This window comes from Tachyglossus aculeatus, chromosome X2, assembly GCF_015852505.1.
Source record: "Tachyglossus aculeatus isolate mTacAcu1 chromosome X2, mTacAcu1.pri, whole genome shotgun sequence".
NCBI classification, from domain to species: domain Eukaryota; kingdom Metazoa; phylum Chordata; class Mammalia; order Monotremata; family Tachyglossidae; genus Tachyglossus; species Tachyglossus aculeatus.
In genome coordinates, this window is record NC_052100.1 from 10,309,294 (window position 1) to 10,323,733 (window position 14,440).

Consider the following 14,440-nt stretch of genomic DNA (forward strand, 5'->3'; position numbering starts at 1 on the left):
TTTTGGGAGTTTTAATGGTATAAATGAATAATAACTTTTGAGCAAGGGAGGTTAGAATTGTAGAAATCATTTTCCCAATTTTTGGCATGGAGTAATACCTTCCTCTAACAAAAAAGTTTGGCTGGCAAAAATTTTTAAAAAGAGAAGAGTTTCCAAGTTTTCCTAAAAGACACTGCAATAACTGATGATCCTGCCAAAGTGAAACTAAAGTGGTTTCAAAATATTGTCGTGGGGTTTGGGCACCAACTTCTTGGTGGAATGCATTTATTTCCCAACTGTAAAAGCCTGAAGTCCTGTGATAGCCCTTCCAAGGATCAGAGCGTGAATATCATGAGTACCTAGACAAAAGGAAAGTAATACAGTTAAGTACGCAGTTCGGCTCCTTAGATATCTTTAGCTACTTTTGTTAAGCCGGTTTTTAAATGATTAGCTCCGAACTAACAATACTTGGGCATTTAAGGAGCGGGAAACTAAGATTTGTTCCGTGATTTGGCCACAAGGGGGCAGCAGTAGACCGTTTCCATCATCCGAAAACTGGAATCGAACTATTAAAGAAAAACATTAAATGCTTTGCCATTGATCTTTACCATAGGAGGCTACGGCAATTTTCATATCTAAGCAACGTAAATCACTTTTGCAGAGCTCTAGAAATATATATATATATTTTTTTTAATGCTTAGCTAAGGTTGGTAAATCTAGTGTCCTGATAAGTTAAACTCTAGCCCTTCTTACTACAAATAATAATGATGATTAGGGCATTTATTAAGTGCTGACTGTGTGCTAAGCACTAGGGTAGATACAAGCAGGTCAGAACAGACCCAGTGCCTGGTTCCTTATGGGGCTCACAATCTATTTTATCTCCATTTTATTACTGGTTAATTCATGCTTGAGCAGCTGAGAAGCAGCATGGCCTAGGAGGCAGGAGACCTGGGTTCTAACTCAAGCTCCGCCAACAGCAGGCAGTGTGACCTTGGGCACGTCACTTAACTTTTCTGGGCTTCAGTTTCCTCATCTGTAACAGGGGGATGAAATGCCTGTCTCCCACCCTTTTAGACCATGTGTCCCATGTGGGACAGGGACTGTCTCACACGTGATGGTACTATATCTATCCCAGCAGTTAGCACAGTGCTTGACCCAATGTAAGTGCTTACCAATCACCGCAATTATTTTTTTTATTATTGGAACATAATCAAAACATGGCAACACTTTTCCTGGGTAGGAAAGCTAAGAGACTTAGTTAAGCAACTGAAAAGGTGGGGGCGTCTTTCAGATTTAAGAATAAACCAATTAGATGGAAAGAAAGTAAAAACAAATCTCACCCAGGCCCCCCATCAAAATTATTTGAGTGTCCACACTGCACAGCATGCTGCGCAATTTGGGAAGATTTAGAGGAAAAATGTAATTTAAGACTCAAATTTTCTCCAGGTCCTCTATATAATCTCCCCCATCTCCAACTAGTGTTGGAGCAGCATGGCCCAGTGGAAAGAGCCCAGGACTGGGAGTCAGAGGACCTGGGTTCTAATTTCATCTCTGCCACTTGTCTGCTGTGTGACTGCTTGGGCAAGTCACAACTTCTCGGTGCCTCAGTTTCCCCATCTGTAAAATGGGGATTCAATCCTGCTCCCTCCCACTTAGACTGTGAGCTCCAGACTGAAAGGAGCTATGTCCAACTTTATGATCTTGTATCTACTCCAGCATTTAGTACAGTGCTTGGTACCTAATGAGTACTCAATAAATACCATAATTAAAGACTATTTCCTAGGTTGTGACTTAGTCCCGTCCATTTTTTAAAAGACATTTTAATCCAGGACTATCCTATCCTATTGCAGGGTGTTGGAGGGAGGGAACATGGGGGGAAGCAGCAGCGAGATGGAGGTTGATTAGTCAGAAACTCCTGATGTGCACAGATGTTTTTGATAGATGTTTTAACATAGCAAGGATGTTGGCTGGCCAGTTCCTTCACTCCCTCTGGGACACTATCAAGGCCAAGCTGAATTCCAAGTCATTACTGGGAAATCCTGGTAGGCCACTCTCCACACTGGCTCTGAGTGGCTCAAGGTAAGCAAAGACCCGTTAGCTGCGTGGAGCCAGATGGGACCCAGAACAGCTCATGCTTTTCCTCAGATTTCGTCTTTGAAAAATTCCTTCTCTGCTTTGCTAAGGACGCCATACTTCCCCGGGTAAGAGGAGACCGTAATTCATTCACCCACCCTGTACGCGGTCTACAGGGAGCCGGGGAGAAATGTCGAAACACATTCACCTGACCCTGGGTGAGCACAGAGTGGTTTTTACCTTCATAGGTGTTCACAGCCTCCAAGTTCATGGCATGACGAATCACGTGGTACTCATCGGAAATCCCATTTCCTCCCAGCATGTCACGGGCTTGGCGGGCTATTTCCAAAGCTTTGCCACAGTTGTTCCGCTTCAGCATGGAGACCATTTCAGGAGTGGCTCTAGAAATACACACATACACACACACGGGAGGCATCAAAATGGCAGCTCCTGCAGATCCCAACCAGGTTGAGCTGAGTCATAAAAAAACCCACTCTTTTTAGAAAGCCAGACTAACACCAGAGCCCCAGGGTTCAGCTTGGACCAAGCCACTGGCTCTTTTTGCTCCCAGTGCTTAGAACAGTGCTTGGCACATAGTAAGCGCTTAACAAATACCATCATTATTATTATTATTATTTTGCTCCCCGCCCCTCAGCCCAAATGGCACTGTGTCCCAGCTGATTATCTTGTATCTACCCCAGCGCTTAGTACAGTGTTTGTTTATTTTATGGTATTTGTTAAGTGCTTACTATGTGTCAAGCACCATCTTAGCGCTGGGGTAGATACAAGCTCATCAGGTTGGACACAGTCCCTGTCCCACAAGGGGCTCACTGTCTGAGCCGGAGGGAGGAGGATTTAATCCTCCTTTTACAGTGGAGGAAACTGAGGCACAGAGAAGTTAAGTGACTTGCCCAAGGTCACGCAGAAAGCAACCAGCAGAGCCAGAATCAGAACCCGGGTCCTCCGACTCCCAAGCCCACGTTCCTTCCACTAGGCAACACTGCTTTTCTGTGCTTCACAAATAATAATAATAATGATGATGATGATGATGATGGTATTTGTTAAGCGCTTACTATGTGCCAAGCACTGTTCTAAGCACTGGGGTAGATACAAGGTTATCAGGTTATCCCACATGGGCCTCACAGCCTTAGTACTCATTTTACAGATGAGGTAACCGAGGCACCTAGAAGTTAAGTGAGTTGCCCGGAGCTGGAATTAGAACCCACAACCTCTGACTCCCAAGCCCGGGCTCTTTCTACTAAGCCACGCTGCTTCTCATCCTACCAATTATTAACTAACCCTTAAACCCTAGGGCCCACAGAAGAGCTGTCGCCCAGAAGTCAACCATCAACCAGGATTATACTCCACTGATACACTGCAGTTATAAGGATTAAAGGCTTAAGTTATGCAACCTCCCCGCCCCTTCCCTCAGGAATTAAAAGGTATCTATCAGCACTCCCCGACATACTTGTCTTTATCCTTCAGACGCCCTAGTTGGAGACAGGCTTGCAGTCCAATGGTGATTTCAGTGAGCATGTCTGCCAGTTTCTTCTGTATTAGCTGGTTTCTGGCTAACGGGACTCCAAATTGAATCCTAAACACAATCCATAGGGGAGTACACAAGTTACTGTGGAATGACCTTCGTCTGGGCAAGAAGTAGAAAATTACTGTAACACTTTCACCAAATGACACCTACAGCTCCCTACAGTCTAAGGGTAAGCTCGTGTGGGCAGGGAATGTGTCTGTTTATTGTTATAGTGTACTGTCCCAAGTGCTTACTACAGTGCTTTGCACACAGTAAGCACTCAATAAATACGATTGAATGAATGAATTTGGGTGAACAAAGCCAGACTGACTATGGGATGTTCTCTTTGCTGAAGCTACTAAAACTTTCATTGACACCATCAGGGCTTCCCTTAAAGCTACTCAATCAATGGTATTTATTATCAATCGATGGTATTTATCGAGCGCTTGCTGTGTGCAGAGCACTGTCCTAAGCGCTTGGGAGAGTACAACAGAGTCAGTAGACACATTCCCTGTCCACAAAGAGCTTACAGTCTAGGTTGCGGGGGGGATAGACATTGCAATAAATTACGAGAAATGGCAGGGTATACAGATAAGGCACATAAGTGCTGTGGGGCACGTTTCAATCAAAGGAATTTTTGAGCGCTTAGTTTGTGCAGAGCACTGGACAAAGCACTTGGGAGGGTGCAACATGAAGTGCTTAGGAATCGGCAGATTATCATTTAAACCCCCTCTAGACTGTAAGCTCGTGTGGGCAGGGAATGTGTCTGCTTACTGTTGTACTGTACACTCCCAAGCACTTAGTACAGTGCTCTGCGTACAGTAAGTGCTCAATAAATATGATTGAGTGAATGAATGAATGAATGATCCCATCCTAGACCCCAAAGCAACTTGGGTGCTTTCCAAAGAATGCCTCACCACTCTGAAGGGAGGCAAAGGCTCGGTGCCCTAAGAACCCAGACTCACCTAGTCCCCCTCCCTCCCCACCTTACCTGTCCAAAGCATACTGTCTGGCGGTGTGCAAGCAGAATTCTGCCGCTCCGAGGGCACCCCAAGCAATACCAAATCGAGCGGTGTTGAGGCAACCAAAGGGACCCTGTGGGGTAACAGTCAAAGCCCAGATTGAACCAGTCCTAGACCAGGTCCCTATAACCATTTCACTTATTGAGAAAACTTCCGAGTCTCTGAAACGCAACCACCTTTGGGGTGGAATTGAGACCAAGGCAGATCCTGGGAGGGGTAAGGAGGAAATAAATGTGGGGGGTGAGAGAAAAGCAATTAGGCAAGGCAGACCTGCCTCACCCCTATTAACTCTTTTCATGATTATCTGGTCTCCACCCCAGCGCTTGACATAGTGCTTGGCACAGAGTAAGCGCTTAACAAATACCACCATCATCGTGATGATGATTCGCTGCTTAGAACCCGTCTGTAACATCGTGTCACAGACAAGACCTCCAAAATAAAATCAGAAACTTACAGCGAGTCCAGACACACTGGGGAGCAAGTTCTCTTCGGGAACTTCCACATCTTCCATCAGGATCATGCCTGTGACGGAGGCTCGCAGGGCAAATTTGCCTTCAATTTTCGGAGCGGAGAGACCTTTCATTCCCTTTTCTAGCAGGAATCCTCGTACTTTCCCGTCTTCACACTTGGCCCAGACAACAAAGAGGTCGGCCACAGGTGCGTTGGTAATCCTGAGAGAGGGAATGAGCAACTGTCACCCAAAGGGGAGGCCTGCTGCCCTGCCGCAGAAGATGTTTCCAGTTGAGGCCAAGAAGCCCCGCCCGGAAAAGGAAATCAATACTCTCCGGGGCCCAAGCGTCCACCGGAGAGGAAACCAATGGTCTTACCAGGTTTTTGAGCCATTTAATGTGAAGGTCTTGTTCGCCGAGTTGTGTCGGGCCCTGGTCTCCATGCTGCCTGGATCGCTCCCGTGGTTGGGCTCGGTCAGGCCGAAACAACCCAGCAGCTCCCCCGTTGCTGCCAGGAAACCAGGAGTCGGAGCGGGAGAAGAATTGGGTTGGGGGTGAAAACGGAAATCCCGCCTGGGAGGCAGAGTTACACGGGCCCAGATGGGGCTCCGGAGGCATCTGCCTGGTCGACAGCTGAACAACTGCCCCAGTGTGGGGGGCAGCACTCTAGGGGCTGCTGGCCAAGAGGCCCACAAGCCCCTCTTGGGCGCGGGCCACAAGAGAGAGCGGCAGGACGCCGACCGACAGAGAACACAGCCAGGACGTCTGCCACCCCGCCGAAGGGCAGAGTGCCAGGGCTCTGCTCGCCACTAGCGACAGCGTTAGATGCCAGGCCCCGCTCCAGAAGGACGATTCTGGACATCACCTACCCCGGGGAAGGCAGGGCCCCGGAGGGGAGGGGGTTCTCCGCAGCTCAGCGGGGTTTCCGATTGAGAGGAGAAACCTCTCCCCGGATGCGTTTTGGCGGAGGAGGAGAAGTCGGTGTTCTTGCTCACCAAGTCGGGGCAGATATTTCTGCTTTTGTTCTTCCGTCCCATAGGCATGGATTGGGTGCATTACCAGGGATGACTGGACACTCATAACTGACCGAAAGCCACTGTCCACTCGTTCCAATTCCCGAGTCAATAGTCCATACGCGACCGATGAGGTCCCGGCACAGCCATAACCTGCCAGGGAAACAACCCCAAACCAGGGCATTGGCCACAGTCCAGTCAAGCCAGAAGATCCCTTATGCTGATTGGCTTCCTGTGAGAGAGGGATTGGAGGGACGAGGTGAGGCGTCTCTGTGCGAGCTGTCATGTGAGTTGCAGGCTGACAGCCACATAAATAAACCCAGCCTGATAGAAATTAAACCCAAAAGAAATCAGGCTTCAGACTAGGAAGAATCGGGATAAAAATAAAAACAGGCCATGCCCCAGGCTCCTGCTTCTCCCAGCCACCAAGTATGCTTTCTTTGGCAAGGGTGAGAGAGTGGGGAGAAAGTGGTAAGCAGATCTGAGGCAGGGCTAAAGGGGTGGGTGGGTGCTGACAGAATGAGGAGAACCAAAGTATCAAACTTCAGAAGAACAAACATTTTTAAATTCTAAAGACACTTGCCAGAGCCAGACAACTAAATAGCTGTTGGTTGGCTATCCATTTATAGAGTTGCTTATCATTTGTAGCTCCGCTTTTGATTCTTTTAACCTGTTGGTCCCCCTGTAAACTGTAAGCTCCTTGTGGGCAGGGAACGTGTCTACCAACTCTATTGTACTGCACTCTGTACACAGTAAGTGCTCTCGATAAATTCCATTGATTGACATTAATGGGCAATTTATGTCTGGCAGTCTCCCCCGTGAGATGGTAAGATCAACAGAAGGGACTGTGTGTTTTATTTCTATTGCGTGTTCCCGAGGGTCCGGTAGAGCACTCTGCCCTGAGTAGATGCCCAGTGCCACAGTGCATTTTTTTTATCCTGTTGTAACCCCTCTTCCCCCTGAGCAGCAATGAGATCTTCCCCCACAGCCAGAGAAACTCCTTGAGACCCTGCCGGTGCCAGGTAAAGGAGAGGCACAATTTTCACACTTTACCTTTGATTGTGGGGCCCAAGACTCCCAGCTCTCCCATCTCTGTGACCATCTCGCGATGAAACACTAAAAGAAGAAAACAGCACACGTGTCCACCTACCGCTCTGGGGGCTAGGCCACTCCCACCACAGCCTAACTGCTTTTGTTGTTCCAACCCAGGGGAGCTCGAAATTGCTACGAAGGAGAGCTCAGTTCTTAGAGCCTAGTCCAAGAGTCAAGATTTCCTCTTCTAACTCTCCTGCAACTGTTCCAAACTACAGATAATCATGATAATCATAATCATCACCTAAGGGTGCATGTTTGGGAAGCAGGGCAACAAGGATAATGGCTTCTGGCATGAAAAGTTAACTAGGTTGCAGGGACCAGGTGGCCTATCCCAGTGAGGAGGCAGTAGATTAGCTCTCTACAGCCCCCCACCCCACCAAGCTCTGCCTGGGTGCTCAAGCCAATGGCCAGGCCAATCTGGAGAAGCCCCCTCCCAACATCTCCCCATCCTGGGCTTCCCGATACCTTCATTTCGGTTGGCCATGAGGATACGTGGCATCAGCTTCTCCTGGCAGTATGTGCGGAAGGAATCCCGGATCATGATCTCGTCCTGAGTCAGCTGCTCCTCCAGCAGCAAGGAATCCCGCCAGTCAAACTGGGTTTTCGGTGCTGACAGGACAGAACCATTCGCACAGTCTGAGCCAGGAGGGCTTGGGGGGTACGGGGATTCAGTGTATTCGGCATAAAAGGCAAACCAAAAAATCAAGAACACCACCAAGTTCAAGAGGTCAGGCCCCATCCGGGCCTGGAGCCAACCAGGGAATGGCAGGATGGGTTTCCTCTGGGCCACAATTTCAAAATGAGGGAGACTGGGCAGGCATGAAGTCCAGGAATGGGGCAGGGGAGTCAAGCTGCTTTCCCTATGTGTGGACAACGGCAATTACTACTCTTTAAAATGACCCAATCACCTCTATTTGTAACCATAAAACCTCCCAAATGGCCTACTTACATTTGGTTGATTTCTGTTCATTCTTCCCTTCCTTTTCTGGAGGAAAAAAAAAAGTAATTATCCCAGGTTCCACAAAATCTGGGCTCCAAAGTCACAGGCACTTGGACAAACAGCCCATGGCATATGCCCAACCACATGTCCTTCACTCAGAGGAGGGGTTAATGCACGGCCTAGTGGATACAGCGCAGGCCTGGAAGAACCTGGGTTCTAATCCCGGCTCCCCCACGGGTCTACTGTGGGACCTTGGACAAATCATTCCACTTCCTCTGTGCCTCAGTTCTCTCATCTGTAAAATGGGGATTAAGACTGTGATCCCCATGTGGGACATGAACTGTGTCCATCCAACCTGATTATCTTGTATCTACCCCAGTGCCTACTACAGTGCCTGGCACATAATAAGTGCTTAAAAAATACCACAATTATTATTATTATTACTATTAGGTCTCCTCACCATGCCAGACTTTACAATCACCCAAGAGTGTAGCAGCCAACCCGGCAGGGTTGCTCTCCTACGTACTCACCTTTTGGGGCAGCCACGGTGCCCTGGGCCCGCAAAGCATTCAACAGAGGGTTGTGGCGGCAGCGGCAGCTCAGGAACTGCATGCTGATGCTCCTCAGAGCCATCAGGGCAACTGTCTGGAGAGAGAGAGAAGCAAGGAAAGGACACTGAGATTACAGAGGCATGAGGGGTGAAATCCCCTCTCAGGATTGCACCTGGAGAGTTTCCGATAATCTACCAGTCTCGGCTACGAGAGGGAGAGTCAACCAGAGGCCTACCCATTCTATTCCTAGCTTGGGCAGTGGCTGGAGAGTGGCAGGCAATCTGCTACAAGTCAAAACTCACCTGTGCTGGGCAGCAACGGCATGGGAGAGAGTTGAGGGCAGAGACTAAAGTTTACCGTGTGAAAGGAGGCAATGGAAAACCACTTCCGTATTTTTACCAAGAAAACTCTACGGATACACTACTGGAATGATTGCAGATGGAGAGTGGGGCGTTCTGGGAGAGAAGTGTCCATGTAGTCGCTATGAGCCAGAGACTACTCAACAGTATGAGCGAAGACAAGAGGGGTGAAAAGGTACCCAACTCACCCCAGGGCATCACCCAGGTCAAACGTTAAGGACCACAGAGGCCTACACACCCATCCCTTGAAACTTTCTCCCACAGGCAGCCTGCTTTGCTCTGCTTGGGCTGAAAGAAAAGGGCTCACTCGCAAGCAGTGGAAGCTGTTCCCTAGCCTCCTTGACCAGCCACTTTCTGGCCTGAGCTCCAGGCAAGCCCAGAAAAGCGTGCCACATCAGCAGACTGTAAGCTTATTGTGGGCAGGGAAGTGTTTATGGATAGAGCATCGGCTTAAGGTCATGAGTTCTAATTCATGCTCCATGTGTGCCGTGTGACCTTGGGCAAGTCACTTCACTTCCCTGAGCTTCAGTTACCTCACCCGTAAAATGGGGATTGAGACTGTAAGCCCCATATGGGACGTGGACTATGTCCAACCCGATCTGCTTGTATCTACCCCAGCGCCTTAGTACGGTGCCTGGCACATAGTAAGTGCTTAACTATGTCATGATTATTATCATTATTCCTATTACAGTGCTCTGCACATAGTAAGTGCTCAATAAATACGATTGCTTGACATCAGCACAACTAAAGTGTGCCAAGGATGAGTCTGTCCCAGTCTGGCTGGTCTGGCCTCGCAAGGGAAATGGCAAGTAATAATAAAGCAGAGAAAGGTGATGAGAGATGGATAGAGGCAGAAGAGGGGGGGTTAGCTTTCCCTGATCACCTGTAGTTTGGGGGTGATCTGGAGCAAAGACAGCAGGTAGAGTCCCAGGCCTGCCCCTGCCCCCTTGGAGCCAAACTGGTGAAAAATCAGACATCTGTAGGCATACTCGGGATGAGGATGAACACAACACTACACTGTGTCTCCTTTGGACAAGAAATAGAGGCACATTACCTTATGGCACCTGCATAAACCCCACTAGGTGCCTGGAGGGTAGGGAAAAATTGAAAGTTACCCCTTTTTCCTGGTTGGTCTGATGCTTTCAAGGTATCTGCGTGTGCATGATGTGCTTACAAGGCTGTCTTCTGGGACAGACCTTCCACCCCAAACTGGAAAAGTCTTTGGGTTTGGTAGAATGGGATGGATCTTCTGGCAGCCTGCTCTCTGAGCCTCCCTCCAGGACCCTTAACCACATCAACTATTAACCACTGATGTTCGGTCAGTTCAGGGTCATTTCCCTGGTGGGAATAATAATTGTGGTATTTGTTAATTTGTATTGTACTTGTAAATACAACCCGATTTGCTTGTATCCACCCCAATGCATAGTACAGTGCCTGGCACATAGTAAGCGCTTAATGCCATAATTATTACTATTACAAGCAAATCAGGTTGGACACAGTCCCTGTCCCACATGGGGCTCACAGACTTGATTCCTCATTTTACAGATGAGGTAACTGAGGCCTAGGGAAGTGCAGTGATTTGCCCAAGGTCACACAGCAGACAAGTGGTAGAGCCGGGATTAGAACCCATGACGTTCTGCCTCCCATGCTCTATCCGATCCGCCACGCTGCTTTCAAGAACCAAGACCCACAGTAAGGGAGAGGCCTGCACTCAGAGTTGGTGACAGCTGGCTTCCTTGTAAGGAAGACTGTAAGTCCTCTAGACTGTAAGCTCCTTGTGGGAGGGAACACGTCTACCAATTCTGTTGTACTCTCTCAAGCATTTAGTACAGTGCTCTGCGCTCAGTAAACACCATTCAATCGCATTTATTGAGTGCTTACTGCGTGCAGAGCACTGTACTTAGCACTTGGGAGAGTGTACAGTGCCCTGCACACAGTGAGTGCTTGATAAATACCACTGATTGACTGTCCCGGCTCTGTCACTTGTCCGCTGGGTGACTTTGGGCAAGTCACTTCATTTCTCTGTGCCTCAGTCACCTATCTGGAAAATGGGGATTAAGAGTGTGAGCCCCACATGGGTCAATCTGATTCATTCAATCGTATTTACTGAGCACTTACTGTGTGAAGAGCACTGTACTAAGCGCTTGGGAAGTACATGTTGGCAACATATAGAGAAGGTCCCTACCCAACTGAGGGCTCACAGTCTAGAAGACCTGATCACCTTGTATCCCCCCCAGCACTTAGAACAGTGCTTTGCATATAATAGGCGCTTAATCAATCAATCGTATTTATTGAGCGCTTACTGTGTGCAGAGCACTGTACTAAGCGCTTGGGAAGTACAAGTTGGCAACATATTGGGACAGTCCCTACCCAACAGTGGGCTCACAGTCTAAAAGGGGGAGACAAACAAATACCATCATCATTATTATTATTATTATAACAGAGTAGGTAGACACGATCCCTGCCCACAACGAGTTTAGAGTCTAGAGGGCCCCACTGATTGACTGAGAGGGAAGCTAGACTTTAACAAACTCCCCTATCTCTCTCCCTTCTCCCCTTGCTCCGCCCTGAAGTCAAGGGCAAATCTTGTCCCCCACTCTCCTGATCCCCTCCACTGTTAAGGAAAAATCAGAGCCCCGGCAACAGCTAGGCCCTGGGGACAGCAGGGAAGCTGAAGGGAGAGTTTAGCACATGACGGCTACTCAGGGAAGGCCAACCCGCATCCGGAAGGAAGGCCGGAGGATCCAGGGACTCGAGGTCCTGCCTGATACCCCATTTTGGGTAGTGGGGGAAGGTAGGGACTGTCTCTATATGTTGCCAACTTGTACTTCCCAAGCGCTTAGTACAGTGCTCTGCACACAGTAGGCGCTCAATAAATACGATTGATTGATTGATTGATGGGACGTGCTTGAAAATCTCAGCACTGCTGGTTTTCCCAACGCGATCCCCACCCTCGGCCCGTGCCTAAGGGGCTTTCTTCCAATTGCTTTCCGCTTCTCCCGCTTCTCACCTGGGGTCCCGCTTGGAGGGGAGAAAATCGCAGGGGGTCCGGGCCAAGCCACCGGACAAAGGCCACGGGCTCAGCGGCCCCGTGACGTCAGAGACGACAAGGGGGCGGGGCTAGTGGCCAATGTAAGGGGGCGGAAGGCTTCTCATTGGCTCTCCCCAAATCCGGCCTCCTCATTGGTCCTTTCTCTTTAAAGGGAAAGGAGCTGGCCCCGACTCCCTCGCTCATTCATTCATTCATTCATGTTTATTGAGCGCTTACTGTGTGCACGGCACTGTACTAGGCGCTTAGGAAGTACAAGTCGGCCGTGTATAGAGACGGTCCCTACCCAACAACGGGCTCACAGTCTAGAAAGGGGAGGCAGACAACAACAAAAAAAAACGTGTAGACAGGTGCCCCCCCCCCCCCCGCTTCGGGGCGACGTTTGGGGTCTAGGCGGCCGCGACCGAATGAAACTCGCCCTTTTCTTTCTTAAAATGTTTAAAATCGGAAGAAAATGCTCCAAAGAGGGGAAACCTGGAGGGGACAATTGAAGTCTTTTAGACTGTGAGCCCACTGCTGGGTAGGGACTGTCTCTATATGTTGCCAACTTGTACTTCCCAAGCGCTTAGTACAGTGCTCTGCACACAGTAAGCGCTCAATAAATACGATTTATTTATAAATCGTAAATAAATACGATGCCTCAGTTACCTCACCTGTAAAATGGGGATGAAGACTGTGAGCCCCACGTGGGACAATCTGATCACCTTGTATCCTCCCCAGCGCTTAGAACAGTGCTTTGCACATAGTAAGCGCTTAACAAATGCCATCATTATTATTATCATTATGAATTGAAGCAGCGTGGCTCAATGGAAAGAGCCCGGGCTTGGGGGTCAGAGGTTGTGGGTTCTAATCCCGCCCCCGCCACTTTCATTCATTCATTCATTCAATCGTATTTATTGAGCGCTTATTGGGTGCAGAGCACTGGACTAAGCGCTTGGGAAGTACAAGTCGGCAACATATAGAGACGGTCCCTACCCACCAACGGGCTCACAGTCTATAAGGGGAAGACGGACAACAAAACTAAACATGGAGACAGGTGCCAAAATCGTCAGAACAAATAAAATGATAGCTATATTCATTCATTCAATCGTATTTATTGAGCGCTTACTGTGTGCAGAGCACTGTACTAAGCACTTGGGAAGTACAAGTTGGCAACATATAGAGACGGTCCCTACCCAACAGCGGGCTCACAGTCTAGAAGGGGGAGACAGAGAACAAAACAAAACATATTAACAAAATAAAATAAATAGAATAAATATGTACAAGTAAAATAGAGTAATAAATATGTACAAACATATATACATACATTAACAAAATAAATAGAATAGTATGTATATACAAGTAAAATAGAGTAATAAATCTATACAAAATATACGAGTGCTGTGGGGAGGGGAAGAAGGTAGGGTGGGGAGGATGGGGAGGAGGAGAGGAAAAAGGGGGCTCAGTTTGGGAAGGCCTCCTGGAAGAGGTGAGATCTCAGTAGGGCTTTGAAGGGAGGAAGAGAGCTAGCTTGGCAGATGTGTCACACAGCCCAACTTTGGGCAAGTCACTTCACTTCTCAGTTACCTCATCTGTAAAATGGGGATGAAGACTGTGAGCCCCATGTGGGACAACCTGATTACCTTGTATCTACTCCGGCACTTAGAACAGTGTTTGGCACATAGTAAGCGCTTAACAAAAACGTGGTAAAAATACAGAAGTGGTTTACCATCACCTTCTTCCACGGTGTAAACTTGAGTCTCCAACCTCGACTCTCTCCCGTGCCCCTGCTGCCCAGCACAGGTGAGTTTTGACTTGTAGCAGATTGCCTTCCACTCACTAGCCACTGCCACAGCTGGGAATGGAATGGGTATGGCTCTGCTTGAGTGCTTACTGTGTGCAGAGCACTGTACTAAGCACTTGGGAGAATACAATATACACTCAACACAAACACAAATGATTAAGGGAAGGAATGATATGTTAAGGGATTATATGTTGCAAACTTGTACTTCCCAAGCGCTTAGTACAGTGCTCTGCACACAGTAAGTGCTCAATAAATATGATTGAATGAATGAATGGACTTTCCCCAATTGTGCTGCACCAATCACACACTGCAGCACCTCCTGACAGACAAAAAACAGGCTTACAGAAATCTATGTGGAAGCCTGCAAATCAAGTTAAGGAACCCATCCAACAGGTGGTGAAATGTCAGTGGAAGAGATCCAAAGCTACGTAGAACCCTATCTTACCATGGACCCCTTGTCTCCCATCCTCCCTCTGGCCTGGAACTCCCTCCTACCTTCAAAGACCTCTTAAAATCACATCTCCTCCCAGAAGGCCTTCTCTGATTAAGCCCTAATTTCCCCACTCTATTTTCTTTCCTTTCAGCCTCGCCTATGCCCTTGC

General features: G+C 48.3%; 1 protein-coding gene across 1 annotated transcript; it reads right to left on the minus strand.

Moving 5' to 3' along the window:
- GCDH (glutaryl-CoA dehydrogenase) lies at positions 1-12,084 on the minus strand. The gene is made up of 12 exons (XM_038771430.1): positions 12,017-12,084; positions 8,627-8,741; positions 8,106-8,141; positions 7,622-7,765; positions 7,115-7,177; positions 6,044-6,214; positions 5,427-5,556; positions 5,054-5,270; positions 4,569-4,672; positions 3,521-3,646; positions 2,293-2,453; positions 1-338 (listed from the first exon to the last, which is right to left on the minus strand). The coding sequence occupies exons 2-12, from the start codon at positions 8,727-8,729 to the stop codon at positions 265-267; spliced, it is 1,329 nt and encodes a 442-aa protein (XP_038627358.1). The 5' UTR covers positions 8,730-8,741; positions 12,017-12,084; the 3' UTR covers positions 1-264.
- Positions 12,085-14,440: the final 2,356 nt, after the last annotated feature.

Excerpts from the sequence above, each read along its gene's own strand:
- GCDH (XM_038771430.1), bottom strand. The coding sequence starts at position 8,729 with ATGGCTCTGAGGAGCATCAGCATGCAGTTCCTGAGCTGCCGCTGCCGC. Across the intron at positions 7,766-8,105 it reads TGAACAGAAATCAACCAAAT|CACCGAAAACCCAGTTTGAC; the intron begins GTAAGTAGGCCA and ends CTGTCCTGTCAG. Across the intron at positions 5,557-6,043 it reads GAAATATCTGCCCCGACTTG|CAACGGGGGAGCTGCTGGGT; the intron begins GTGAGCAAGAAC and ends GTTTCCTGGCAG.